Genomic DNA, 16519 nt, shown 5'->3' with positions numbered 1-16519 from the left:
TTCGGAGCCAGTCACGCAGTCTTCATTCAGTTAGAGTTTGGGTTCCTCTAACGTGTTGGCAGTGCTCAGATGCGAACATATAGCAGGGCCTGTGTTCACGAAATTACAGGTATCTTGTCTTTCCTTCCTAGAGGTCTCTTTTTAAAATTGTTGTGTGCCAGCAGTGTGGTGTTAAGTAATGGGTACCCCTAAAGGATGTACAATGACTTCTGGGGAAAAAAAATAAAATCTGTCATTATGAAACTCGTAGACTGAGGCACAGAAGTTCCTGATGGGATACCAGATTTTAAAGCCTAATACCATAGGTACCCGAAAATAAAGTTTTTGCCATATATTTATGAGTAGAAAAATATACGTTTGAAGAATATCTTTGGAAAGTAGAACCTACAGACTTTTCAGTCTTGTCTTGAAATTCTTATTTCAGTATGCTACGGCACTGCTATGACTACAGAGATCTAGACACCCCCGGAGTAACACCACGTACACACTTCATGGGCACGTGAGTAACTTTATGAATTAAGTGCATGACAGCATACACCTCAGGTAGGTGTGCCTCAGGCACGATAAAGCAAAAGGTTTAAAGACGCCACAGTCGGTACTTCGGAGCAGTCACCGTGCCATAGGGTTTTTAAGAATGGCATTTAGGAGTCTGGCACCTTGAACTTCACACTTGCTCCTAGAGCAGGCACATTTAGCTTAGGGAAGACATAGCTTGATTATATCTTATTTCAGGAATGGAATCAGGTTTTCCTTATTGAAATGAAGTCCGCAGAGTGTTAGCTTTCCCATTCCTTGGTAAGTTATCCCGCGGTGTGTCACGAGCCCACAGGCTCCCTGTGAGCGGAGCCCTGCGAGGGGTGCTGCCGCTAACCCCGCTGCTCCCGTCACACAGCAGGGCAAGGGCTCGGGCTGCATCTGTCGTCTTCCCTTTCTAGACAGAGAAATACTAATTGTCTTTTAAAAATCTCTATAGTATTTTGTCAATATTTTTTTTATTACAGCAGAGCATGTATAAATATTTTATTGTAAACCGAGGGCCTAAAATAAACAGTTTAGTAAATAGTTATTACATTACAAGGAAAAACATCTGTGGCAACTGTTTTCCATGTAATTATTCTTGCTATTTTACATTAGCTCTCAATGTGAATTTCTTTGGCTCTAATGTTTCACTTGTTCTAAATCTTCCTCCTTGTTGCTATTATTAAAATCTTAAAAAGGTGCCAAATCTTAAATGAAGAAAAAAAAATGATTCGCTAGAAATTATTCATATCACAGTGAGCCTCTACTAAACCTGGCAGGGGTGCAATATTTTCGGTGAAATTAACATAAAATATACAACTGCAAATTATCCAGGAAATAGCTATGTTCTTTACAGTGCGCATTTACATTTGGAAAAAAATGTTCTACTTATCTGTCTAGCACAAAGCTACCATCTCTTCCAAAGCCAGTTTTAAAGGGATAGCAGTAGCTCCGCACGGGGAGCGCGGCCCTTGCCGCGGGTGTAACAAATAGCTGGTGGTGAAAGTGACCTCGGATAATTGCTGGAGGTAACAGGCAGCGCTGGACATTTCTGGTTGCGAATGCTAACAATCTAATTTTAGATTTATTTCCCTTTTGGTAGGCTGGATGAATTTCTTCTCTTAGGCCTAAGTCCTTTCTACTAAACACAAGAAAAACTGTAATACCATGTAAAATGCAAATTTTGCTGTAAATATTTTATAAAATTGTTGCATACATCCCAAAAGCTATAGGTCTTAATTGAGAGCAGGCTATTTTTCCAGTCAATATATGGAAATGGAAAATGCTAATTCATGTTTTTCTACTTATGAAAAACCCTGGAGAATGGCAAAACCACAAATGCACTCACTTTAATATTATAAATATAATTTGGCTCCCTCTTTGCAATCCCCGATGTCCTGGCTTTTATCTCCCAGTGGCTGCAGAGGAAGAATCACAGGATCGCTTTTACATCCCCTGCGCAGGAAGTCACCCCCGCCTGCTGCCAGCTTGGCAAAAGAGCAAGAGCCCGAGCTCGCAAACGCGGCAAACAGGAACTGCAACCAGAAATTCCTGCGCTCTGACACAGGAAACAAGCCCCCAACGACACCGAACCCGAACCCGCTGGGGGCGAGCAGCGTGCAGGCAGCACCACTGCCCAGTGCCACTGGCACCCAGAGCCAGGGGAGTGGGGCTGCCCCCGCGCTGCCCCTGGCTCCTCCTAGGATTTGTGCTCCCCCCAGAGCAGCAGCGACTGGGGCAATAAAGCCTGGCAACAACCCCTCGTCTGCTTGTGCTGAATGTGACTGAAAGTCGCTTAGCCTGCTCCAGCATACTTTACTTTATCCATCCATTTATTCCTTTCCTTGGCAAGGAAAAGGCTGGTTTTGCTTCTTCTAGAAGAGAAACCATCAGGCCGATAAAGTTAAAACTCTCCAAAGGTCATTGATGCTGGCTTTGAAGACTGAAAATGATACTATCCCCATTAGGCTTTTAATCTCATGATTAGAGCTGAAGTTAACGTGGCTGTTTCACTTGCTACCAACCCAGAGCAACTCATTTTTCCTTTTTGTACCAGAACACTTAACGGCATCCTTTCCTGACGAGCAACAGCTCAGAGTTAAGCAGCCCAAACAATGGAAACGCAAAATAGTTTGCTGTGGTTTTCTAATTTTTAGATGCTATTCGATTAACTCTGAGAAGCCTTACATAGCAAAATCCACCCCTGGGAATCCCACCCAACCTACTCGTGGCTGTCCAGAGTGAAGTCCTCGCTGGCACTGGCAGGGAGAGAAGGGTGAAGAAGCAATCTGTTCCCACTTCGAGCTCTCACTCCCACATCCTGCAAAACTTACTTGGGCAAATATTTCTGAAGTGTTCAAGTAGTGGTGGTGAGCCTGAGCGAGACCCGCCATGCAAATAAGAGCTTTTTTGCCAAGTGAAAATGGCCACACAGGGCTCCCAGTGGATATTAAGATTAGATTTGTGAAAACCTCGCTGAAAATTCTTGGGGCAAAGATTTACAGGTGCACACTGGTTTCAAAACCCAATGTACAGCATTCACTGTTATTACAGGCAGACGCATGGAAAAAATTCAATTCTCTTCATTCAAGACAGACTCTGATAACCAACTAGTAAAACTCAGACTATAATTTCTTATTCAGTGTTCCACATGAGATGCATTTTGCTGAATTTAACATGTTTTCTGTTAATGGATTTCACAGTGTGTTGCCATTTTTATACAGCTGTCCAAATAAAATGTTGTGTACAATGATGTGCTTTTACTGTATTGCTAGCCTGCAAATGGCAGCCACTTCCCCAGCTTAAGCCTTAGGAAAATGGGGAAACTCTGACTAGGCCATTTAGTGCACATACTTCGGGTCTCAAGAGTCCTTTTCCTAGTAAGCCATATTCAAACAGGAATAAAGATGCAAGATAGATATAATTACACCTTGTACATTTATGGCCTAATAGTATTTCCCCTGAAAGGAAAAACAAACCCCAATATTTTCAGGTGTTAAAAATAAAAAAGCATTAAGTCACCGTTCTAGGGATAACTGACCCACACTCGTGTACTTGAAATCTGCCCTCCCGGATTGCTTGACAAAAGTGTATTTGCTCTAAAACCGCACACCAATGTTCAGCTTGCAGGGACTACCAGTGCACAAACCCAGAACCACTCAGTACTGAACAGTTTACAAGAAATGTCTGCGCTGAGCTCCACAACTGCTAACCTGCACCATCTTGAGCTGCTTGGCTGTGGAGCTTTTACAAGCAACTGCACCTTTCAGTTCAAAACAGGCTGCTCAGAAAATGCCTAGCAAGTTTTTCCCCCATCAACCCCACACAGACCCGCTGGCGCTCAAAGCTGAGCACTTACTCATGGGAATCTCCCAGATTCAAGAAGTATGATGGTCCCAAATGCCCCTGTCACCTGTACCCAGATGCCCTGAGAACAGCAGCCATCAAAACTAACACTACTAAAATAGCTACAGAAATAATCCTGGTGAGTTGCAAAGAAAACACATAAAGAACCTACCTTTACTTTTAAAAATGTCCTAATAACATACATAACTCTTCTGGTGCCTTAGGTATTTTTGCAGTTTGGATTTCTGCATAACTATGAGGTTCTATGATATGCAAAATAAATATAAAGTAAAAATAGAAATAAATAAATAAATTATAAATACAAAGTATAAAAATGTAAATAAATAATTTAAGAGTAGAGAAAAGCGATAGATTGCTTTTCCATTACAGGTCTTTAAATTTTCTTTGTTAACCAAGTCAAGGGATATATAACTTTAAAAGGCTTAGCTTAAAAATACCAACATTCTCCCACCAAATGCAAGTATGAACTAATCTAGAAACTAACATCTCACAATTTAAGTTCCCCATTCCTTGGAAGTTTATCATTCAGGTCTAACACTGACATCGCTGATTTCAGTTTCTGGCACACCAGAATTAGCCTCCAAAGGAAATTCTCTCCATTGATGCTCTTCAGTAAGTGGAGGTAGAGCTATTAACGACTACAGGAGATTTAAGGGGTAGAGGGATTGTTTTGCTTTTTTTTCTCCTCAAATCCTCGATTTTAACAAAAAACACTGAATCAAAAGGTCAAAAATTAGAAAGTTAAAAAAGGAGAAAATGTCACTAGAATACTTTATTTCCCTTCAGCTTTAGCTATCTATATCCAGCCCAGCTTGAATCAGTTACTGTTCATTACGTGAGGTTTCATCATTTAACTTTTGTTGCCAATATTTATTCCTGGATATAACTCACAGTCATGGGGTTTAGGAAATATTTGTCCATACACCAGTGACATGTGATAGCTGATGTGTGCAAAACATAACAACAGAGGACATACTAGTGGTGCTAGCTGATCTTGATACCTTAAAACACCCAAACCCTACCTGGAGCAAAACCTAAACCCAATGGATCTGCCTAGGTTGAACCACGCTAAAAATCTTGAACACAGAATAAAATATACTCCTCATAAAACCTAAACATTTCATAGTTATACATGCAACATTTGAATGACTCAGCCATTTTTAAGGCCATTAAGTGCCCACCAGACAAGATCCTGAAGGCAGGATGAAACTTCCCTGAATGACGTAAAGATTTACACATATCGGTAGTGCGTTACCAACTTTCTTCCTGCAGTGACATTCTTCATAGTCCTCTCCGTCAGTTCAGGAGGAGGAAATGAAGGAAACACCTGACTGAAATGGTGTCCGGGTTTTGACCTTGAAGCGGGAGTTAAAAAGGCTCAGCTCCTCACTGTGGGGTCAGCACCTGATGCACCCCACCTGTCCCGGGGTTCGTGCCAGCAGGACAAGGCACAAAACACCAAGTAGAGGAGAGGCAGGACAGAGCATGTTGGTGAAGAAGACAACTGGAAAACACCACGACCAGTGAGGTTTTTTGATCTGCTATGGAGCTCTGTCTTCTGAAGACCACGGTCTGACAGGCAGAAGCTGAAGTCCTCTTCCTCAGGCTTACTGTGCAGCCACACAGTGGCAATTGGCCCTTGCGAGAATGGCAAGGCTTGGGCTTCTTTAATTAAAGAAATTTATTACTACAAAAAGACACACAATGAATCTGCCAAGTTAAAATTTTCAATTAAAAAAATCTGTTTCTTACAAAGGCCCAAAGCAGTCAAACCCCACTGCCAAACTGAACCAAAAGCAGTCTGTGACAAAAAAACGGACACAGAAGCAAGCACATCTGGTGCAAATGGCAGAGACCCCTCATGCAAGGCTTCACCTGTGCTGGGAGCCTTGAAACACTGAAAAAATGTAAAAGCATTTAAATAATTTTCATGGGCTTCTTTCACGAGGATCATTTGAAGGGAACCTCAGTGTAGAAAAGGTGTCCATTACAAATGGGGGGAAAAAAAAAAAAAGAGTGCCAGTACCCCAAACAGGCAGGAGCATACAGGGCAGTCTGTGTTTGATTTGAGTTACTTGCCAGCTATAACAAAACAGAAATATGTATGTTTTTAAGGACCATGTCAATTGGTAACCTCTGGTTCTAAGAGACCAGATTAAATCTTCCCCAAGGTTGGGGATGCCACTTAGTTTGAAGTATAATTAAAGGCAATGGGCCAACTGCCCCTCTTTGAAGTCAACCAAGTAAGAGGAGGAATAAATGTGGACCTTTAACATACAGACACTTCAGTCTGATAACTGTACAGCCAGGGCTCAGCATACCTTTCTGATTCCAAACCAGGGGCTTATATCATAACAAACACAAGAAGAAAAATAAACATTTTAGGTTCAGCACTTGCACGTACTGAATATTGAAGAAGATATTCAAAGTGTGAAATCTGGGATTTTATTAGAGAAAATTTTATTATTGTTTAGTAATAATATATATATATTTGTGTATATATGTGTATATATATATATATATATACTTTCTTTTCCGATTTTCGTGACTGGAAATGGTCTGAAACCTAGCTTAGGTTTCCCCAAAAAGGTAAAAAGAATATTTTATAACTCTGCCACTAATTCCTAGCTAACCCAGTATGGGTTTTTCCAGCATCACCAAGCATGCATTCCTTTGTTCCTTATTCATTTTCCACATTGCAGCTATCCTTCCCCAAAGGCACAAACCTTTCTGTCACTCCAGAGAGTGTCAGAAACTGGTGCCTGATGTTTCCAAACCAAGAAGTTTGTTTGGCAAATAAAGAAGAAATGTGGGGTAATATCTACTTTCTCCAGGTAAAACTACTATTTGTTAATAAATTCCCAGAGAGATTGCAAACATCTAGACTTTAGGACCACACTGGTGTAGACTTCAGTCCCAGAATTCACACGAGGAGACAACTTCCTTAACACATCAATTCTATTAAGTCTGAAGACTACACCTAGAAATGATGGAGGGCTTTCTCCCCGCCCCCCAAGAAATATTCTGGTGTTTTGCTTGAAAGTAGGACACAGAGGGGTGCTGACCTCTCCACTGGGGAGGAATAGAGTCATTTTGCCATCTGCAGGGAGAACCAAAACCCCATATGGTGAGAACTTGCTTTTTTTTTTTCCCCATATTCAAGATTAGCAAAGAAGGGCTAAGAAATTTGTTTGTGAACTCAGACTCAAACAGTCACAGCCACTCACACAAAATATGTGAGGAACAGGCAGGAAGCATCTCTGCAGACTCTTAAATACAAACGTACTGCAGTTTTCAAGGTTAATAGAATTAATAAAAATGAAAAGCAAGTTACACATTCAGAAAAATCATTGCTACACAGGGCAAAGTTTATTGAAAAATAGCATTTTTTGCCACACTGCCTAACTGATACTGAAAGGCTGCGAATAGATTGAGGTGCTTGCTAATGATAACTTTGAAGAAAAATCACACTTAAAACTCTGACTGATTACAGAAAAGGTGTTTTATCAACTGCTCCCTTTATGAATAAATATGAAACTACCAGGAAAATGTTTAAACAGGTGTAATCACAACTGCGTATGAAAATTGAGTTTGGAGGCTGCAAGGAATCTTAACACAGTTAAGAAAGAATGAAAGCAATGCAAAACTGGGATCATAGCCGATTATGCATGTATCATGCAAAACAGGAATGTTGTCATAGCAGCTATAAAAATGTCAGTGAAAACTGAACTACTATTACCAAGTTGTAAATGAAATGAAAAATGCAAAAGGAAAATGTGAATGAATACATTAAGAGAAATGCTATTTCTTTCCTGGTAGCTATACAAGCAAAACAAAACCATTCTCATGAAAAGGGGGATTTTTAAGAATCAATGTGCATAGAGAACGATTGCAGGGGGACGCATCTACACCGTGCGGCTGGATAAAATTATTGAGGTTTTGGGTAATGAATTTTCCAGGCCTTAGAAAGGAGGGGACAGTAAAAACGTAATTTCAGAAATCAGTTTCAAAGTAAGAGGCCAATTAGGTGCTGAATTATATTAAGGGCCAATATAGTTTGTACTGAAGAGAGCTTCTTCCGCTGGTTAACAATGGCAATGTGGCTTTCAGTGTGACCACCCTGTTCAAAACCGGAGCTGTTCAAAGGGCACATGGCTAGCTTTTATGCACCACGGTCCTTACGGCGTTATTTAGCTACCCGCACAAGCGCTTAAAGCTGAAGGCAAGCAACGGAATAAAAAGAGCCAGGCCAAATAACAGAAGGACCTCTTGGCAGAAGCAGATCCCTTTGTCCAGGAGCGCGATGCAGCAGACAGCTCCGCTCAGGCAGAGGCCCCGCAGAGGCGCCTGCAGGACTCCGGCCAGCCCGGGGCACTCGCACGCGGCTGCACGGAGGGGCTCACGCGCGTGTGCAGCCACCGTGCACGTCGCTCAGCTGCCACCGTACGCACGCTTAGCTTGTTTTTCCCTAAAATTAGTCTTTCGCAATAGCCAGCCGCTGCAAAATGAAATTCTAGCACATATTGTTAATTAAAGCGAGTCCACATAGACTTGGATATTTAAGCAAGCGCTGGGTAAATACATGAAGGTTGTACCTTCCGCTTCTGCATTAAAAGAGCAATTACTTGGAATATGCTTCACAAACATCAAAGTTAAAAAAATATTTTTGAGTTCCTAATGTGTCCGTAATTAATTCACACATTCAGCTGTTGAGTCCAGAAATATGTTCCTGTTGATAATTTGCATCTAATGCTTCAAAAACAATCTGGCACATTTTTATTTGCCTTAATGCCTGAAAGCTATTACCGAGATAGTGCTTTACAATGTCATCATCATTGCTACCACGTATACACTTTAACTAACACTAGCGCTTAGGTCTGAAGAGTTTCCCTCAAGAATTAAGCAGTTTTGTCTCAGGACACGATGTCATGACAGTAGCTTAATGGAAGGGAATGTATTTACCAAATAACACCCTTAAACTTGAAATCAATTTGAATTCGAGTACCGTATTAAACAAACTGCACAGGAAAATAAGGGAATTTTACAAGAATAAAAGCCACCCTTCTACTTGTATTGACTCCATCTATTTCATACAAAATAAAAGATATTTCATTGCGAGAAAGATTCAGAAAAGCATTAGCCATCCCCAGCTCCCAAATCAATGAGGAGAGGGAACAAAGTGCTTTGGAAGATCAGGCCTTGGCATCAGAACCGCTTCACGTCTTCATCAGACATGCCCAGGGCTAATATTTCCTCACGTAAAATGTTGGGATTGCAGAAACGATCTTTACCTACAACCTTTTCACAGACACATGCACTTAGAAAGTACTGTGACAAGGAGTCCAAAACCCTCCAAAAGCAGTCCCAATATTCATTGAGACAGTAAAAAGATTACCAATTTGGGTATGATCTGAATATATGAAAACTAGAATTTCCTAAATCAAAACTGTTTGCTTCAATTCGTGAACAGAAGCAGAAACCATACTGGAAATCTGTTGGTTTCTGTTTGATTCTGGATGCTACCTCAGCTCCTTCTCTGTTGGTTTCATCACAGTGCTCTAAATTGTATCAGCTACTAATTCCTTTGAACACAAAATCACCTTTTGAAATTGCTGCTTTTAAAAAGTCTCCATCTGTAGTTATTACTGCAGTTTGACCTCTGAAGAGAGCAAACTTACCAGCTACAATACCGCAAACCTGTATTTGATCATTTCTTATTTAAAATACTTGTGTGCATCTGAAAGAGAAATGACTGTGGATGGATGTTATCCCTCCGCTTCATGTTTAATTCTGGCAGAGCATTTCCAGAACTTGAAACATGATCTCCAAGGGCAGGAAAGGTAATTTAGAGACTCGCAGCCCCACGTTGCACACAATGCACGATACGCCACAGCTTGGGGCAGTACCCAGAAAACTCTCCTCGTTCCCCCAAATGCAGTTGTTTAACGTGGTCATCCCCACCACAGCAAACAAGGAGATATTTATTTAGACAGCAGTCCAAGAACCAGACCACAGAGCGCTTTCAATGTGACTTCTGCAAGTTTTCCCTCCAGCACTCCCTTTGGTCCCAGGTGGCTCCCCGAGCAAGGCGCGGGGCCTCCTGCTCCAAGCCCCATGCAGCGGAGCCTCCCCCTCCCTGGTCACCGCCACCAGCCCTCGGCTGCTCGCGTGCGTTCAGACAGGAATGGGGGAATGGTGGCCGAGCGCTCACAGCCGCGTGCACAGGGATGGGGACGGCTCCGGGAAGGGATCTGCCGAGCTCTGAGAGTCGGACAGACCGACGGCAGGCAGCCCTCACGAGCCCACAGATGCTCGCACGCCTCTGCAGCGTGGATCCCGAAGTAATTCCAGTGCTAGAGCACGACCAGAAATAATTAGTTTCCCTGCTCCAGCATTAACTGTGCTGCAGTTGAGCTTCCCGTGCGTGTTTGCCAGGAGACTTTTGTAGAGAAAGGGAGAAAGAAGGGTGGGGACAACCATTCATCTTTTTTGAACATTAAATAGAAAATATCCCCCACCTAATCGCAACGGCTCCGTCCACGGCTGCTCCCCACGCAGACCAGAGCCCCAGCACGGACCTGCATTTGCAGTCCCTTGGCACTGGGCCACCGGGGCTGAGGCTTTTTGTGCATGCTGAGCACCAGGAATTAGGGCACCCTGCCCGGCTCCAAAACCCAGCAGCACAGCCCCGGGCCAAGCCCAGCTGCTCCCAGCGGGGCTGCAGGACAGAGGGGTGCCGGGTCCTCGCTCCCCGCTCCCCGCCAGCCCCTGCCCGCGTGCCCCAGGCCTCGGCAGCATCCCGGCGATGGGGAACGCAGGCTCTTTGGCTCTGGCAGCCACAGGGGAAATGCTGCATTAGCAGACTTCTGTGCTCCGGCTGCTGCCATGGCTGCTCGCTGCCCCCCATAGAGCCCACGGCTGCGTACGCCCATCTTCCCCTGCATCTAACAGAGAGTGCACATCAGAGGCAGTGGTGGGTGGGGAGATAAGGGGGAGAAGCTTTAAACATTGCCAGGTCAGCGCAACAGGAGGTAAGCAAGTACAGAGGCAGCAAGGAGTACTGAAAGTTTTTGATATACTCCCAGGTGGACTCCCCAACGCCTGTAAATGTCTCAAAGGGGGATCCCCTTTCTGTGCGCACGGACGTGTTTCAAAGGAGCCCCAATCAGTGCAATGTTTCAAAGACCTCTGCTCTCTAAAAATTCCACCCCCAGGCCCCCCCCGGCTGAAAACATCTCTAAACAGATCCCTTCCTGGCTAACTGCAGCTGGAGAGGTCTGGTGTGCTGCTTACAGCCCTCCTACAGGCCCCAGTGTAAAATGAAACAAAACATCTACCATTTACCTCCTCCGGGGATGCATCCAGCCTGCTCCTTCTCCAGGGACCCTGTGCGGGACCCAATATGCCTCTGTGTTTGTGCACAGGATATGAAGGGCTAGAGTGCAGAAGGGTAATTTTTCAAAGCAGTGTGTGGGAGTAGCACTGGAAATTCCCTGCATATTGCTTTGAAAAAAATAACCCCCTACCTCCATGAATTATGAGCAGGGCCTCTGACTCCAGCCTGGAGAGCCGAGAGGTGGAGGAGGGAGGCACAGTCAATTTAACTGGATGCACGCTTTAAGACTGGGATGTAAGAAATAACTGGAATCTTTAATCATCTTATGGACACTGATATGTGAGGGGGTCACGGCTGAAGAGCAGGGATGCCTTGGCTGACAGTCACCTGAATGAATGAATGAAACTGTAGGTAAGTGTTTAGGACATCTCTCAACTATTGATTTTGTGCTTCGCAAAATATGAGAAGGAAGTGCAGCACAGAGGTCTTGGATTATCAAAGCCAAGGTGTTTTTTTATTTTACCCCAAAATTACATGTCAAGGCTAACTTCAATGCCTTGGCTCACTTCAAATTCAAAAGAGAGATAAAAATCTCTCCCTGGAAATGCTTATCCTCCTCAAACCCTTATCGGAGATTGGTATCAATCATTCATTTCCCCCAGACAGCACCTCGATGACTATATTAAGCCAGACACCTTAATTTCAGCCAGATACAAGTTCATCGAGACGAGTCCAACGCCGCGCTCTGAGCAGACACAACCCGAGGACAGGGTTCCCCCAGCCCTGAGCGCTCTGGGATTGCAGTGCCCCTGGCAGCACAAACAAACCCTCGTCTGTAGGTCCTAAACTGCCAATGACAGTAACTGCTGTAGCACAGCCCTGGGCTGCAGGACCAGCATTAGCTTCTTTCTCCTGCTGCCACCTGACTGGACGTGGTCTCGTACAGAGGAGACGCTCCTACACTCGCTTTGTACACGACAAACCAAACCGAGGGACAGTGGGGCACGTGCTGGTCTCTCCTGCAGCCGGTGTAAGGGATGAAGGCTCTCGGGCTTTCAACAAAGGCTGCGGGAGCAAGCCCAGGAGGCAATCCATCACTACCACTACTGACTCAGCACATAGCAAATTAACACCGAAAATCTGCACAGCACTTTCTGGTAGGCAAACTGAGACGCCCAGCCTCCCGTCTCCTCTGCAGTACTCCCCAGCAAAGAGCAAATGCCAGCAGGGGACCCAACAGATGACACCTTCTGGAGTCAGCCACGTGTCACAGAGAGGGGCCCCGGTGCCTTGTGAACAGCCTGAGATGCCCAGAGCAGGAGGACGTTTGGCTCACGCTACAGGTTTCCGTACTTTGCTCTTTCCCAAACTCACCCCAAACAAGTGAACTTAATGAACGTTCCCAGCCTGTATCCCAGCAAGGAGACACAAAGACGCGACCCCTCAGTGAAATAATCGGGTATTTTCTTATCGTATCCTGGCACATACAATGTCCTGGGTATATGGAGCTGAGTCCATACGTACCTTTGCATTTATAGAGTTTTTTTTCCAAATATGTATTATAACTTATGTACAGCTTTAAAGAAACAACAGGTACAGGTTTCACAAACAACAGCACCACACTCTTCTCAACCTCCTCTTTCTCCTACCAGTGTTGTTTTCCAATAGCTCTCTGTAATACCGAACCTTGTAATGACATATATATCATCATGTATTATTCCAGACAGCACTAATTTGGGGATATACATAAATAAACTTCACATATCGATCACTGTAAAGAAACTACTTTTTTTTTTTTTTTAAAGGACAAGAAATTCCTCCCTCAAATCAAGCAGAACCTTAATTCAACACTTCATGAGCTATGTATTTAAAAATCAGCAATTATTTACTGTATCATAACTTAAGCTGAAAGAAGTGATAAGCTTGCCTAAGGACTCCTTTCTTTCAGGCTTTTGTTAAAAAAAAAAAATCTAGGGGGGAACTGCATGAAATCACTATGGTCCAATTAACAAGAATCTCACTCTTCAAGCTTGCAAACAAGAGATTACATTAACACCTGCTACAAAAGCAAACATTTTTAGATATCTTCATCTTAACCTGTTTGACATTGACTCAAAACTCCTGCCTGGCTCTAGAATGAAAATTATTGTGACTGACATGTATATTTTTCATTTGGGGGTATGGGGAGCGAAGACTGTGTCAGTCTGCATTTCTCTCTCTCTCTGGTATTTATGCATAATTCACATCAAAGATAATAGGAGTTACATATATGCATTGACGGGAGAATAGTTTCCTAAATGTAAAATTGTTGAAGGAAAACCATTATGCTTATGGGAGATAAATGCTGCACATGAACATACGAGACACACAAAGTGCGCCGGAGGGTCCTTGAAGGCTCTCATGCAACGCACGCCTACAGTGGCATGTGTAAGTTACTCCTCTGTGGTCCATGCATCAAACTAAACTGACCTCTTGGGCCAACACATGGATTCGGAACATCTGCACAGACAGGAAAAACATTTCTTTGCATTCATCAGAAACTACCCGCATGCAGCTGCAGCAGCAGTACAGCCCGTCAGACTGCAGTGACACTTCACTTCACGCTCCTACGACAGGACTGTAGCAGGAGGCAGCAAGCACTGCTTTTAAAAACACTCCTGTGTCTGAAAAGTTGAACTTTCTGAAGTCCAGAATTGTTGGGAAAAGGAAAAAAAAGCACTGAAATAACTCTGTAAGCATTTTGTTTTGACAGTGTTCCTCAGGAATTCACCACATTTAGCTGGGAAAATGCTAGCAGTTAAATCTATTCAATGTCATGACATACAAAATTGAAACATAATTGCTCCTAAGTGGTTGACAACTGGCAAGTACTTTTTACGTGGATAGAGAGAAATTTATGCTATCAAATGGAAGATACTGTCAAAAGTTTGATTTTAATATAAATGAAAATGCTACACGAGGACTCAAAAGGATAAGGAAAAAAGCTCAGCAGTAACACTTTTATAACCACATATTTAAAAAGCTTTGAAGTGAAGAATCATTACATCAAAATCATTTTCCTTGAAAGATAAAAAAAAAATTACAGCATGAATATTAACAAGTTATTAGAATAGTGAATTTCAAAGAGTAGCAAAAAACAAGCAGCCCATGAGTGGCCTAGTTTAAAGAATGTCTTACCAATCATATGGTTAGCGACATGGATTTGTATCTCTCTCTCATTCTCAAAGGTCATCTGGCACTTGATGCATTGATAGGTCTTTTTCTGTTTAATAACCAAAAAAAGATTAGAGAAAACTGCACTGTAGCATAAGGCAAGTGTGATCATGAATATAGCATGTTACGTGCTTCAACTTCCCTCCGCTGAGTCCTTTCCCACTTGTACATGATACCCCTAAGACACCAAGTCGGGCTGGGCTTTTCTGGACCATAAACACGACCTCTAATTAACAGCCTGCTTCTAGAGAACTTTAATTTCAACTTTACAAATTCCAAATGATAGTACTTGAAAGTCTGATTGACTACTTGAGCCATAATCAGAGTGCTCGTGTCGTTAAGCCCATGATAGTAAAACCTCTTGTAGGGTGAAATAAAAGATGTTGAAAAGATCACAAAATGATCAACTTTTTCACAAAAATATCAACTTTTTCAAAAAATTACATCTTTAGAGAAAGCTTAGAATAGAGGAGTTTTTCTAGGCAAAACTCCTCTGGTTACTTGAGGAACTGAAGGACAAGAGGAAAAATACATTTTGTACAGGTCTCCCATCAGAAATCCTGAAAAACCTGCATTACCACACTGAATGGTTTTCAAGCACAATCTGTTGCATATTTTCTCTGTCACAAAGTCATACTAGGGAGGTCTGGCTGCAGAAATCAGAAGATGGTGTGAAGAGGCAATTACATGAACCATTTATTCAAATAGGGAAAATGGGGTTTGGACTCAGACTGACAGCGGTGCATGCATTTGAGCATCATGACAGGGAAAAATTCAAGAAATCATTTGTAGAAATGAAAATGCATACTGACAAGTTTGATGTCCAAGTTAGGAAAAAAACAAAAACAAAACCAAAAACAAAACAACTAATGCTAAGCTTTTGTACACTTGCAAAACCTCTCACTTCCCAAAGCAGGACCACCGCACTTTGGTCTAACGTGCATGTTCAACTCCTGCATGGGACCATACTATCTGAATAGACACCTTTTGCGGGTATTTTGTGGGTATTTTCTGTGCGCTCTTAGATGCAAATTATTTTTTCTTACGCCTTCCACCCCACACCTAGGTATAGAATCTTATTTTTAGGACGGCAGCGGTTAAGTCAGAAGTTTTGAGTTAAACAGAGGAGTTGCTGTCACCCTCTCCACATATGGGACCCAATTTCCTTGAGCACCTGCTGAGGAAATAACAAATTAGGTGCTGCCAGGAGCTTCTTAACTACTTGCCATGTCATCAGTGGCAACAAGTTCGCCTGCTGGAGGTTAATGAACATGCTGCAATGCCGCAGTAACGAACGCAAGGATCTATCGCTGGTATGCGGATTCCATGAATTCTGCACACAGTGTGTGTTTGCACATAGGCAGGGCTTTCTAGGCTAAAATAACAATGGGCAATTAACATGATAATAGGAAGAAGGCTATACTCCATTGGCCGAAAACTGACACAGCCAACCATAGAAAAGGAAATACTTTGGATTGGCTAGTTATCCCTAGGCAGCTCAGGAAAGTATCCTCCTGGAGTCCATTCTGAAATCAAGGCTGTTAATGGAAAAGCAGCTGGATTTCTGCAGCACTGTTCCTTGGGAGTCTATTCCAGCCGACGAGCGCAAGCACACATACGTGCACATGTATTCTCAAGCACACTGGCACACACATGCTGAGGGCTCCTAGCTTGAAAAAAAAAATGAAAGAAAAAAGAATGCAAAAAACCTTGGAAGAGAAAAATGGGACTGGGTGGTGAATGATTCATGTGGTCACATTTGAAACTTGAAATCTTCCTCTTCTGTAAAACTTCAAAGCTGACTCAGTTCTGTGCCTTGTTCAACACTTATCTCTGTTATGAGGGTTCCCTAAGTAACTAGCTAAGAAGGACAATATTTCAGCTCAACCCCATTGCAAATCTTTAAAGTTATATTAAACACAGACAAATGATTCATTTTTTTAATTGATTTCGGTGCTTCTGAAAGCTACTTACTAACAGATCTGGAGACAGGATGTCTTTGTTTATCCACAGACCCAGTGCGAACTCCTCCACACCATTTCACAAACTTATAAAACACTCCAGTTGGTGTGACCACCCCTCAGA

The 16519-nt window shown here is 42.9% G+C and overlaps 1 protein-coding gene across 8 annotated transcripts in view; it reads right to left on the bottom strand.

The window, feature by feature from the left end:
• ZNF423 (zinc finger protein 423) overlaps positions 1-16519 on the bottom strand; it is a 209438-nt gene that overhangs the window by 71327 nt on the left and 121592 nt on the right. For all 8 annotated transcript variants that reach the window (XM_027467192.3, XM_072043759.1, XM_072043760.1 and 5 more), the window contains one exon: positions 14399-14483. In XM_027467192.3, coding sequence (XP_027322993.2) covers positions 14399-14483 — 85 coding nt within the window. The remainder of the gene's footprint in view (positions 1-14398; positions 14484-16519) is intronic.

Source organism: Anas platyrhynchos, chromosome 12, assembly GCF_047663525.1.
Source record: "Anas platyrhynchos isolate ZD024472 breed Pekin duck chromosome 12, IASCAAS_PekinDuck_T2T, whole genome shotgun sequence".
Lineage (NCBI taxonomy): Eukaryota > Metazoa > Chordata > Aves > Anseriformes > Anatidae > Anas > Anas platyrhynchos.
The sequence above is the reverse complement of the archived record's forward strand: the minus strand, read 5'-3'. Positions and strand labels throughout refer to the sequence as shown.